We start from the raw sequence: 14221 nt of genomic DNA on the forward strand, positions 1-14221 counted from the left end.
AGGTCACGATTGAGCTAGGACAAATACAGCCAGTTGTATATTCAAGGGCGACTTGAATAGAATTTATGTACTGCTTGGAAGTGCCATCTACAACTTCTGAGGGTCAACATGCTAGCCAACTACAGCTACAGGCTCTACAAGTCTAAGTAAATTCATTAGAATAGTGTCACCGGTAAAAGGAAGACATTGAGGACTACAGAAGTTAACTAGCCCATCTCGCAAACAGTCAAACAAGGGATACAAGGCAGTGGTCCGAAAGAATGCTGAATTCACCTTTTGTGGGAGGACGGCATAGGACCAAGGTCATACTAGCTAAAACCGAGAAGAATGAGTTGAAAAGGCGAATCCTCTCTACAAAATAGATAAAGCCTTCAGGGGTTTGGTTTGGTTACTATTTAACGTCACTCGGCGGACCACGCGGCCCGTGATCCTCCGTCTCCCCAGGGGCAACTGGACATGCTATCTAAATAAAATCTCACTAGAAACTAGCTAAATACATGCTTGAAGCAACGACTTTGAACAATATATGCTGGGAAAGGATGGAAGAAGCGCCTAGCACTATTCTGGCCTGGACTTCTAGAGATAAAGACCTGTATTAACTACCTATAGATAGAAATATTACTGTTACACTATTTAGTGCCCAGTTCAGGCATATTTCCTTAAAGAAGGATATTCTTGTATAATATAGCTAAACTCTTTAGCCCCAGTAACTGTATTAAGAAGCCAGTCAATTGTCTATAACAGGCCTGTCTTGAGACACTTCTATCTTTTTCTCCGGCGCTTCCTGATATAGAGATAGAAGAAGAAGTGGGCAGGAGACTTTGGCCTGTTATAGAAGTAGATTACCAGATAGTCTAAATAATAGTATATTTTATGATATGCTGCAAGATCTCTATAGCCTGTACAGGCAGCTATTAGCTAGTCTAGTATCCAGTGGGAAAGACTGTATTCCTGGGTGATATGAATCTATAGGAGACACGTGATCGCCTAGCGGCTTGGCCGGATCACCCACTCCTTCAGCCCCTGAGGGCTTTACCCATTAGTAGTTGAGAAAAAGAAAAAGAAGCAGTCAAGATAGTTGATATAGTCATCCATAGAATTGAGATCTATCGGAATGGCATCCGGTCCTCAGTAGGCTACATACATGTAGCTGATACAGCCTCATCCTGCCCATCTTTCCCCTGAGATCATAACATAGGTTATAAGCCCGGGCTGCTACATCATGTCTAACCAACAGGCCTAGCACCTTAGGGAATTGTATAAGGCCAACTACCTTACCTAATCTAGCAGAGTTGAAGCTGTACGCAGCATGTTGATCCTTGATCTTGTTAAAGATAGCCAGGCCCGTACAACCTGCCTAGGCTGGGGCAGCATCCGCGACATATCCAAATCCGCATATCCGCGGATTTGGATGTAATTTGTTATCCATATATCCGCAATAATACAATATGGATAGTAAATGGTATCTGTAGTTTGGATTTGGATACTTTATGGATAGGCAAATAATATAAATATAGCTATTTTTATAACTGTATAATTTATACTTGTTATATCTGTATTTTATTGTTTTAAGATGTATGGAAGTTATATTACAGATATAAGATATAGATTATATAATAAGGCAGATAATACTTTTTAGAAGTTATTTATTAAGCTATATTACTATAGTTTACTAATTTTATAGTTCTTAAACTCTCTTAGAGCCTTATAAATCCTCTTAAAACCCCATACCAGTATATTATTCTCAGGTAATAGATATTTAGTCTTATTATCTGATTTATAAGACTGTTCTATTAGCTATTCTTCTATTTAACTTCCTTCTCTAGTAGCTATATATTGTTGTTTACTTGGCTGGCCTTGGATTTTAGTTTAAATATTACTAGAATTATTCTTCTTATTATTACTAACTGACTAAAAATCAGTCTATAGATATAAAGGGGCTCTTTTCTTCTCTATAGTAATAACTTTACTGGCTAAGAGATACTCTTCTATTAGGTCTAACTGCTCTTATTCAAGCTTAAACTTTGATATATATATCTATATTATCAAGTCTTTAATTATAGTAGATTTAAGATAGCCGCGGCGGTAGTAGCAGATATCTTAAGCTAAGTTAAAAAGACATTTAATACCAGTATTACTAGCTGGAATAGTAAGAATATCCTGAGTAAGACTAGATAATACTAGGAATTTATATTCATGCTCTTTCCAGAAGACTCTCAGAGATATATTAACTGTGTCTATTATTAATATTAGTAGTAAATCTTATATAGCTATTAAATACTATTAACTACTCTTAAGATAGTTTATAAGCTTATTATTATTTATACTTAATCTAGAATAGCTAGATCTAATTCTCTATTATAAAGCTCTACTTAAAACTAGTATTTTAATCTAAGAGAGATTTCTAGATAATAACTAGGAATTAGATAGTATTAGTAATAAAGAAAGCTACTTAATATACTACTTAAGATAATCTACTAGACTTTTATAATATTATTTATGCTAACTGTTCTTCTATTTCTTTATAGAAAAGAATTAAAGCTTATTTAAAGAAGTAATAATAGTATCTATTATAAAGATATTACTATATATTTTATTAGTCTCTTTATAATAACTAGAAAGCTTAGCTTTTGCTATTTCTAAAGTATAGAGTATTATCTATTTCTATAAGATCTTTTTATATTAAAGTTAGTAAATTAATCTCTTAAGATAGTTAAAGAGATTATTATAGATACTAAAGATAAAATAAATAGTGACTTTCTTTATTATAGAGAGAGTAATAATATATTTAAAAAAGAATTAAATAATATAAAGTAAATACTTAATTTAGTACTATTCTTTCTTATTAAGCTTAAACTAAAGATATTGATATATTATACAGTATTTATTAAATATAGACTATAGTTTTTTGGCACAGTAAAGTATTAAGAATATAGAATTCTAGTAAATATAGATATTCTGATAAGAAATAAGCTTTAGATCTTTTATCTAAAGGCTTAAAAATATCTCTTTTTACTATAGACTTATATTAATAAAGATAGCAAGGCTTTAAATCTTTAAATCTATTAGTAAATATAAAAATATAATATTAAATTATACTTTATTTTATTTAATATATTAATAATCTCTCTTAAGTATTGTCTTTTCTAAAGAGAGTAAATATATATATTAGACTATTCTTTTTCTATAATATTATTAGCTGGGTTTACTTTTATCTTTCTAAGTAACTGGTTTAAACTAAGCTAAATAATATAGATAATATATAGAACTTAAATAACAGTAATATTATAACTAAATTCCTATAATTAAATTAACTTCTAGAATCTTACTATTATAGTATTATTATTTAAAGTATTATCAGTAGTAATTAATAATATATAATTAGTAATACTATATTTCTAGAGAATTTCTAAGAGTATTAAGCTTAGATTACTTCTATTATATATACTATAAAGAGACTTAAATCTAAGAAGAATCTTATAATAGTTCTACTTTTAATTAAGGAAGTAGCCAGTAATTGCTATAAATACCTGGTTAAAGAAGAATATCCAGCAGTCCAGTATAATTAAAAGCTTCTTATTTAGTAGAAGCTTTTAAAGTAGAATTTCTTATTTTTCTTTAATTTTTTTCTATAGATAATATTAGAGTATTTTACTAGATAGAAACTTTAGCTTTAATAGTATAAGTTATATAATATTAATAAATTTATTAAGCTTATAATACTCACTAAACTAAAAAAGAAGATATTCAAGAGTAACTATATTAAATAGCTTATTTATAAAGAGATCTTAACTGTACTGTCTTCTAGGAGATAACTGGAATAAAATAAGAGAAATATAAGTATATTTAATAGATTATATCAGAGTTATATACTAACTAAGTCCTGAATAAGCTAGTCTATACTCTTCTACTATTTAGATACTATATACTGACAGGCAGCTTCTTTAAGATATACTTTTATTAGAAATAACCCTGTTTAGTAATAATCTAGATAAATAAGAATATTATAGCAGTATTTATATATAATCTTAGACTGGCCAGTCTTTTTATTTATAATTTAATTAAATTACTTCCAGTATAATAAGCTCTTTTTTCTATTTTAATATATTATTTTCTATAATTTCTTCTTTAATCTAAAGTCTGTTTCTAACTACTATCTTATAAAGTTATTCTTTAATATATCAGTATAAAGAATCTAGTTTTTTTAAAAGCTAGGCCTAATATATATAAGAGTAATAGAAGTATATAATTATAGTAGTAAAAAAATAAAGTCTAAGTCAGATATAGATATAATATTATACTGGCTACCAGGAATATACTGTGTATTATCTGATTATAAAAAGTCAGGTTTATAGAAAGAATCAGAAAACTAAGATTATTAACTCTATAATATCTTAAAAATAAGAATATTATTATAAAGAGAGAAAGATATAGAACTTATAAAATCTTTAGAATTAAAATCTAGATTATAAATTTTTAAAATTAAGAGATATAGAAGTTATATATATTAAAGTAAATAGATCTATTAACTTAAGATAGTCTTTTATTGTAATTAGTTTATAAGTAGCACTAGTACAGATATTTATTAGATATCTATTAGATATTATATAATAGTCTATAGATATCTATAGATATTTAAAATCTTAACAAAATAATAAAGTCAGTATCTTCAGACTATAGAGTTAGGCTATTAACCAGATCTATATACTTTTATTAAATATTAGAAAATATCAGTTAGTTAATCCAGTTAATATAATAAGAAGCAGTTAACTTAACAGGATTAATAGAGCTAGTAAGGCCTGTAAGTCTAGCTATAATAAGACTATTACTTTTATTACTATATAATATATGGTAAATATATATATTTTATATACTATATAAAGTAAAGAATCTATTTCTGTTTTATAAGCTACTATCACTACTTCTCTCTAAACTAAAGTAAGAATATTAATATTAACAGTAAAGATATTTATATATATATATATCCTATACAGTATTATAGAGAGTGTTGTGTAAAGATTCTGTATTATACTATTATATCTAGAACAAGCATAACTAACTGCTAGTTACTGATCTTATTCAGTAAATTATATATCATGGAATAGGCCAGATTAGATTAATTTAGCGAAAATTATACTAGTGCGGAGAGAAACAAGACATCTATATTGTATCCATACAGATTTGGATATAGATAAAGATAGCTTCTCAGGTATCTGGTATCCGCATGGATATGATATGGATACCATTTGCTATCTGGTATCCGCGGATATGCCCCAGTCTATTCCTAGCTATATCATCCTATAGCCTCCAGGGTGCTCATATATCTAATGTGATGATCCTTTTCACATTGATATCTAACGTGGCAATCTAACTAAACATCAAACGTAGAGAAGGAAGAGAAAAAGAAAGAATTCTATTATACAGGGAGTGTGGGATTTTGTATTGTAGGATTGGATCAACAGTGAATAAAGTAGACTTGGTGCCTCAGGCAGGATTCGGCCTAGGCCCTGACATCTAAAGGCTCAGGAGCTGAATGGCTTCAGCTAGTATCCCCGCACGCCAAGCCGGCTGCGGGATATAGTGTTTCCATAACACGAAGTATATTTGTCGATCCTGTAGATCCTATTACAAAGAAACCCTAAGATCAGTAATTAAATCTATGACAACAAGAGGTTACTTTAGTCTCTTACTTTCTTCCAGGCTCCATTTATATTACCTTTCATGAATAATATTAGGCTTTGTTTGCTTCCTTTTGTTTTTGTTGGTTCGCGGAGATTTTATCAGTAGCTGGTATTAGTGCCAGGAATGCTCCTCTGCGCCCGTAACCGGTAAGGCAGACCCTGGACGGCAACAACGACATGCACAACGGCGGATATAGTACACGAATAGATGGCGGATCAGACCCTCTGCAGAAGCCACTTGGCAATGTGGTCCACCGTTGGGCAGGTCCATATCAGAGTTGGCGGAATCTGCACGGCCAGTGTCTGTTGCAATTGTTTCCGTAGACGCACAGACATCACGCTGTCCACCCCCATATTACTCAGGGGCTCCGAGCAATCCACCTCGTTCGTCTTCAGATGCAGCACCTGGGCGACGCATTCCTGCGCGTGCTCGCGCACGTCCGTCCAGCGCTCGGATTCCGATTTCGGAGTCGCAGCACGGGAGGACACAGAGGACGAGGCCGAACAAAGTGTGGTGGCATCGGAAATGGAGGCCTTGCGAATCACAATGTCGGAGAGCAGTGGACTAGGAAGCGGTTGGCCCTCCTCGATAGCTCGACTGCGAAGCACCACGGTATGGTCAATCCCAAACTTGGAGGCGTGTGTCCACGCGCAAAACGCCTCTTGGCTCGTGATGTCGGTGATGCCTTTATTGACCAGCTCCAGTTTGATCAGCTCGGAGCTAGCTGCCATGCCTGCCCCTCGCCAGCTGGTCCATTGAAACGAGACCGTATGGTCCCCTTGCTGGCGGCGATGGGTGGCCAGAGTATCCAGAAACGCGTTCCCGGCCCCATACGACGCCTGACCCGGAAATCCAAATAACTGCCCGCAGGAGGAAAAGAGGACCATGAAGTCCAGCGATTGGGGCGGGAACAGGGCATGCAATGTTAGCGTCCCGGAAACCTTGGGAGCAAGAACCCGACACATCGAAGCGGGCGTAGTGTTGCAAACGAGCTCACTCTCCAAGACCCCGGCCGCGTGGATAACACCCAACACCGGGGGGAAGGATAAGGCGTCGAGGGCTGTGGACAGCTGGGACTGAGCGCCTGAAGAGGAGAGGTCGACAGCTAGGGGGCTGATAGTGACGCCTTGTGCCTCCAGCTCTTGAATCTTGCGGATAGACGGCGCCCATCGAGAGGCGGCGGCCATAGAATTCGCCCACTCCCGGCGAGGAGGCAATTGGCTGCGGGAGACTAGGACCAGACGCCGGGCCCCCTTGGCGGCCAGAAATTGCGCGACCTCCAGTCCGAGGGCGCCCAGCCCCCCGGTAATCAAATAGGTGCCCCCGGGACGGGGTAAAAGCGAATTATGCTGGGCCCGAGGCAGCAGTTTGTCTTGGGGAAGAGATCGAAGCCGGGCGGTGCGTGGGACATTGTCTGAGATCCTGATAACATCGGCTCCTTGCACATATTTCATCGTCGTCAGGGGAAAAGATGGCGACTCGAGGTCAATCAGTCCCCCCCAGATGTCCGGGTGTTCGGCGGCGATGACCCGGGACAGCCCATGGAGAGCGGACTGGGCCAGACAAGCTGGAGCCTTGCCGGTGAACACGCGATCGGTGAGAACGAAGATTTTGGTAGGGAGGGAGAGACGGACCGCCGATTGGGCAATCTCCAGCAGCTCACAGGTATATTCCTGGCATGCAAGGGCGATAGCATGCGAAGGAAGCAGGTGACCCGGGATATACGCGATCGCCAAGGGATGGGTTCGCAGGTCAGCTTCCCTCTCCGTCAGGTCGGCGAGTTGGCCGGCACACGTCAGGGTCCAGATGGAGCGGAATTCACGCTTGAGAGCCGCGGCATAGCACTCCACCCGCTCAATGTCTCGAGATATGAGTACCATATGGTCCAGGTGGAGAGGGGTTTCTGCGTATGACGCCGGTGGCCACTCGAGCTGGTGCACAAGACCCTCAACATGGACACCCAGGCCTGGGGCTCCTTCAATCTCAGAGTATTGTACAGACTCCAACTGGACCAAGACATGGCCCGCCTCGTCACCGATACTGGCATGCACCGCGGTCGTATCTGGAACCTTTTCCACATACACCACCCCCCTCCGGGGAGGTGCTGCCTCGGTGTGAACAGTGATGCGATTGATGTGAGCTGGCATACGCAGGCGGGGCCGGTCGAAGAATATGGTGGATCCCATCGAGATGGCAGCATCCATGATGGGCGCCCAGGAATGGAGATCCCAGGGCAAGGGGCCGGATCCGAGAGCCGGCGCAACTTCAACCTGGGCAATCATCTCCCTTAGATTGCCGTAGTGCTCGGTGATCGCCCACGGAAACCCCATCGAAGCGACACCGACCTTGTCAAGGTAGTCCACGGAGAAGTTGTCTCCGAGTTTCGCTCCAATCCGAAGTTGGACGGCCTTAGTATCGATGCTGGCAGGGGTAGAGTCGCGCGCAACCGTGCCTGCCCAGCAGCCCGTCGTGTGTGTTAGCCACGCCTCATCTTGCTCCGTGGCGTTCGGTTGGATGAGGAGAGAGCAAATTTTGAACCGATCGGGTTTGATAATGACCTGAACATATCGGGGCTGGCTCACCAGCACCGGGACGCGGAGAGTGGTGTCGGAAAGGATGCGAGCCGCGGTTCCCTCGAGGAGCGTATTGATCAGAACCGCTGCGGGGACAATCTCGGCCCCATGGACTGGGTGGCTCCCGGGGAAGGGCTTGACATGCTCGTCAATTCGGGTAGTGTAGACCGTGGTATTCTCGCCGGCAATGGGAACTCGATGGCCGAGAAGCGAGTGCTTGTCGACGTCAAGGTTCGCCCGGTGGTCCTCCAAAGGCCGGGCCTCCACCTGTCTCCAGAATGGCCGATGACTCCAAGTAGTCGGAGGAACCTCGGCCGCCCAGACGTCGCCCATTACCCTTTCCCAGTCCACTGCAGCTCCTTGACAGTGGAGCTGAGCAATGCTGGAGAGGATCGACTTTTCCGCCGGTTCCCCCCGGGTCATGGTGTGCGTGACGGTAAAATTGGCAACGTCTTGATGTATCATGGTGTCCTCGATCGACTGCGTAACAATCGGGTGAGTTGAAACTTCCAGGAATAGCCTCATGCCGTCCGCCGCCGCCGCCTGCACCGCTGAGGCCAGCCGGACTGGATTAACCATATTGCCGACCCAGTAACTGCTGTCGCGCAGGGGTGCGGAGTGCGGGTCCAACAATGAGGTAGAGTAGAGTGCTACCTTGGGTGGGCATGGAGAGAGGCAACCCTCCAGGGCGTGTCTCAAGGGTGCGGAGAGAATGTGAAGCTGGGGGTGATGGAAAGCAATATTGGATTTCACGTGGAAGACCTTGATTCCTCGGGCCTCGAGCCTTGCAGCGAGGCTTTGAATTTCATCCGTTGCCCCCGATACAACGCAGGACAATGGAGAGGCATAGATAGCGATGGCTAATTGTGTTTGATGGCCGAGTTCTTTTTCCATCTTGTCCCCCGGCATATTCACCAGGATCATTGCCCCAAAACCGATAAACTGACGGTAGAGTTTTGCACGTCGGCATACAACCAGGGCACCCTCCTGCGCCGAGATACAACCTGCGACCACGGATGCGGCGATCTCTCCCACCGAATGGCCGATTATCGCATCACAGGGGACGTTTTTGGACTGTAGAATCGCTTGAAGTCCGATTTGCATAAGATAGGTAAGAACCTGAATCTGATCGGCTGCACCAAACTCTCCCGATTCCAAGGCCTGTAGCGGTGAGAACTCAAGCTCTTCTTGGACAAGGCGCTCAAGGGGAGACACGGCATTGTAGAAAATCGGATCGTGCAGCAGGTCTTTGGCCATGTCGAGCCATTGCGCTCCATGGCCTGAAAATACCCAAACCACCCTTTTGGAGTTCTCGTCCTCACTGCCATGCACTTGGCCGGATAGAGTCCAATCACAAGGATCGCCCTTGGCGAAGGATTCAAGTTCCTCAACCGCGTCTGCGTGGTCTGTGACGATGAACGCCACCCGATATCGGTGATGTTCCCGGCGTGTGGCTAACGTCGCCGCGATGGACCCAAGGTGGTGCTGTTGTCCCACAGTCGAGATCCAAGTTTTCTGCGTCTCTGCCTGGAGGGAGAGTCGCTTCTCTTGCGGTGCGGAGAGAAGTAGGGCTTGATAATTACTAGGCTCTGGCGAACTGAGGCCTTGGAGTGACCCAGACGTGATATATTCCTCGACAAGGGCATGGCTGACCGTTCCTCCATACCCATACGAACACACGGCAGCGCGGCGAGGGTTGTCCGACACCGGCCACTCTTGGGTCTCACGCACCACGCAGAGCCCAGTTTGATCCCAGTTCATGCGCGAGTTTAAAGTCTGGAGATTGGCCTGCGGTGGTAGAATGCCCTTTTGAACGCTCAGAACTGCTTTGATGAGGCCCACCACGCCGGCCCCGGCCTCAAGATGGCCAACATTCGGCTTGACGGAGCCGATGAAACAGGGCTGGTCGGCAGATCGGCAGCTCCCATAGACGGCTGCGAGAGCGGAGATTTCTGTTGGGTCTCCTAATGGGGTTGAGGTGGCGTGGGCCTCGATGTAATCGACAGTAGAAGGCCTAATGTGAGCGTTGCAAAGGGCGTTCCTAGCCACTAGCTCTTGGGCCTTGGCATTGGGGGTCATGATGCCATTTTTGGAGCCATCGTGGGCCACTGCACTCCCTTTGAGGATGGCAAGAATGTGATCGCCGTCGCGCAAGGCGTTGGCCATACTTTTAAGAATAACAATAGCGGCCCCTTCGCCGCGGCCGTATCCTTGTGCGGCTTCGTCAAAGGAGCGACAACAACCCTCTGGGGACAGGGCCCCAGCTTGTTCAAGTACCCTTGTTAATCCAGGGCCACAAAGGGCATTGACTCCACCAGCAATAGCTACTGTAGACTCCCCTTGAAGAATTACCCGTCTTGCATGGTCAATGGCGACCAACGAGGAGGCACAAGCAGCGTCGACCGCGGAACTGGGCCCCATCAGATTCAGATGATAGGATATCCGGTTCGCCACGCCACAGTACGCAGTGCCAATGCCCATCCATGCGTCAATGCCCGGCAGATCCTCTAACATCAACCTGGAGTAGTCATCTGAGTTAACGCCTATGAAAACGGCCGTGTTGGAGCCAGAAAGGCTCTGGGGCGCAATGCCGGCATTTTCCAGGGCTTCCCATGTCACTTCTAATGCTACCCTCTGCTGCGGGTCCATTTGCTCGGCCTCCGCTGGCGAGATCTGAAAAAAGGCCGCGTCAAAGTCCTCCAGGTGATCGAGGAAATATCCACGATGGTTCATCTGATCTAAGAGACGCGTGTTCCGCGCATCTCGATGCCTGTAAGGCTCCCATCGCATCGCGGGTATGTCTCCGGTGGCGTCGACTTTGTTGAGAATAGATTGCCATAAGTCTTCTGGGGAGTTATTGCCCCCCGGAAGGCGGCACCCCATCCCCACCACTGCTACTGCATGGCAGGTCTGGTCCTGAAAAGAATGGTTACTAACTGATACGCTAAATGCGAGCTTGTTGATAGGAATAGCCATGAATCAATCAACGAACTTACAGCAATGCCGGTGTCCAGCGTTACTACACCTTCCTCAGCCCGTGGCGCAGCCTTGGGACGTGGTTCAAGGAGTGTTAATCTTGTATCATCACCCATGGTCTTAGTAGACATCAATGCGTTGTATACGAAACCAATAGCATGAGCTAAGGCCTCTTGGGTAGTTCATGAGCACGGATGTAAAGAAGTAGATGTAGATGTAGACAAGATTCACTACAATGGGCCTATTTATACATTTAAATGGATCATCTTCCATACAAGATCCGTTTGCAGGGACTGTATCTTCGACATTATGGTGATGTCACTATATCACGCCGTACCGTGCGAGGAAGAATTTCATCACATCTGATCCGCTGCTTCATACGCAGAACGACACAGCTGCTCTCAATATCCTTGGATTTTGGAGTGTACCCACAGAACTATAGGTGACAGAGCAAACAGAGCATGGGCTGTACATACACAATAGGACACCCTTTAGGATTTGGTGGAGCTACCAAATAGTGGCATGGCACGGAACTGCATCTGTAAAATGGCGCATACATACCAAAGCTAGATAATTCAAGTCCTGCTGTGATCCTGACATATTCTGTCATCCTCACCCGCCACCCCTGCTGCGTACGGAGATGTGTACTGGGAACAACCGGTGATCCACTATCGCATATGCCTTGGTACGAAGTATAAGGAACAGAGTTTAGATGACCCGTCCCCTCTCCTCTCCTTCCCGTACTCATTACTCGTGGGTGTAGTTGCCACATTGCCCCCTATTTTCAGAGGATGTAGAGACGGTGCGAGGTTCAAGATCATTGTTTAGAACTTAATTCTGGGGTTGAAAAAATATCCTTTTGGAGACCATGGTACCTATGCAGTTGGCTGTGTTGCGTTTTCTTTAGCGATAGTGCTTTTGGTTGAACCGAAAGGTAAAACCCATATTTAGTATTTAACTCCTTTGATTTACGTTAGGTTCCTTTCCATAAGATAAACTGTCCACCCACGGAAATAAGCTCCCGTAGTTGGTGAATGGGCAAATGTACATCTGGGTTTGCCACTATTACAGTAATACTTATTACTGTTAAAATGGCCAGCCAACCAGAAACCTGAGAACATGTTCCCTGCTGCAACATCCTCTACTAAACTTAATGATAGGATATTTGCGACTGTTATGTAGCATGATGCGGAGCACCCCCCCACAATATTCATGCCTATAGCCATTGAAACAGTCTCTAATTCAGCTGCCTTGTGACCTACACTATCGCTTTGGCGGACGAAAAAAAAGTATTTAATTTACAGTTTTTGCAGTCCTCATGGTGGTTCTCGCTGACTCAGGGATGGCTATGTCTAAAGTTTGGACCCACCCTAACTCTAGGGCTTTTACGGCCTATGGATAAATAACTCAAAGTTCAGCATGCATGTACTAATACCAGAAGCCAAAATATGCTTTTTATATGTAGCGGTGATTGTTGGAATCAAGGATATGGGAGAGAGAGAGAAGTGTTACATTCTACCTGTTCTAGTTCCAGAGGCGAGAGGGCCAAGGAATTACCCAAGGGGTCAGACTCGCCAAGTCAGCTTCAAATCCAAATCATTATCTGTTCTATCCTGCATGTTTTCATCTGGACTAGTCTCGTGGTATCCAGAATCAGCAGCAATGATATGCCTTATATCTTGGATTCTTCGCCCAGGAACCTGACATACCATCGGAGACGAAGGCCGTTGGGGTCCAGTTTCACAAGGTACTTGTCATGTTCCATTGTGGACCAGACTGCCCAACGTGTTTTGGTCTCTCTTCCAACTTGCTCCCAAAGCCTGGAGAAGGTTTTAGAGTTATGACGGTACATAGGATCTTTGCTAATAGGGTCCTCTTTCCAAATCCCAGTCTCCGCACTCCCAAAATGCACTCCGGTAATGATATCATCCTTTTGCAAACACAATGACTTGAGAATGCGCTTTGCCACTTTAACCTGGCCATCCCAATTCCATAAATGCATGAAGTAGCCAGAATTAACAACCTTGTGGCGATTGGCCCATTGCATCAGATTGAGACGATAGTCAAAGAAATCTTGGGCGATAAAGGTAGTTGAACTCAGTCTGTCTCGGTCATGGAAAAGTTCGAACCCGAGATCAATGTATTCCTGATAAAGATCAAGACCAATAATATTTTCTGGCGGTGCACCGTCATAAACAAGGCGGCGTATATCTTGACCTAAGCCACAACCCAAGTCAAAAACCACACTACCATTCTTCACACGGGACAGTATTTCATCGTATATTGGAGACTGGGCTAGGTCAAAGTGCAAAAACAAGCACATCTTAAAGCAAGGGTAATGTAACTTGTCCCATCCTCGTTTTGCCTGTGGTTTGTTAGGATCAAAGGATATACAATAAGGGCGAGATATATAACGCACTATGGCTCTTATATGGCCCTCGATTTTTTCAGGCGGTATTTTGGCATATTCTGACAACAACCTTCCTGCATCTCCAGAGACAAACGGTGCAAGACTGAAACCGAGGTCCCAGGCTGAAAAATCTGTACTTTGTTGAGACATGGTTTCGTGTTCTGACATATTTGAATACTAGTGATTTGTGAATTGAAAGTCTACATCTCAGGTCTTATAATGGAGAAGAGAGGGTAGATTGAATGAGTAAGCCGTGGGGGGCGCCCTTATCTACCAAATCAGTGGTGTATACCTATCTCTCTGCATTTTCTCCAGCTTCATTACGCATGGCAACATCATCATCCTCAAGGATATGTTGCCACCGGCGCATGATCTATTGATCCCTGCTGTATGTGACTGGGGCTGCCAACGTCATTTTCTAGAAAATATTTTTCCTCGGGTAAAAGGTAGAGTTTGGTAGTTTGAATTTGATTTGTTTCTAGATTTAAGTTCAAGGCAACCCACTTGTTCGACAGTGGCGTGCGGGAGGCACAAGGGAACTGTCGATCTGGTACCGGTGTCCTAACTCAGACTCCGTGTA

The 14221-nt window shown here is 43.2% G+C and overlaps 2 protein-coding genes across 2 annotated transcripts; both read right to left on the reverse strand.

The window, feature by feature from the left end:
* Positions 1-5897: 5897 nt before the first annotated feature.
* Positions 5898-11347, reverse strand: BDW43DRAFT_310585 (type I polyketide synthase; the record flags this gene model as incomplete). Its single annotated transcript, XM_032046981.1, has 2 exons — positions 5898-11171; positions 11252-11347. 2 exons carry the CDS (start codon positions 11345-11347, stop codon positions 5898-5900), a joined length of 5370 nt encoding a protein of 1789 aa, XP_031901073.1.
* A 1556-nt stretch (positions 11348-12903) lies between these two features.
* Positions 12904-13791, reverse strand: BDW43DRAFT_310586 (uncharacterized protein; the record flags this gene model as incomplete). The annotated part of the gene is made up of 2 exons (XM_032046982.1): positions 12904-13596; positions 13651-13791. The coding sequence occupies 2 exons, from the start codon at positions 13789-13791 to the stop codon at positions 12904-12906; spliced, it is 834 nt and encodes a 277-aa protein (XP_031901074.1).
* Positions 13792-14221: the final 430 nt, after the last annotated feature.

The sequence above is a fragment of the Aspergillus alliaceus genome (assembly GCF_009176365.1).
Source record: "Aspergillus alliaceus strain CBS 536.65 unplaced genomic scaffold BDW43scaffold_18, whole genome shotgun sequence".
NCBI classification, from domain to species: domain Eukaryota; kingdom Fungi; phylum Ascomycota; class Eurotiomycetes; order Eurotiales; family Aspergillaceae; genus Aspergillus; species Aspergillus alliaceus.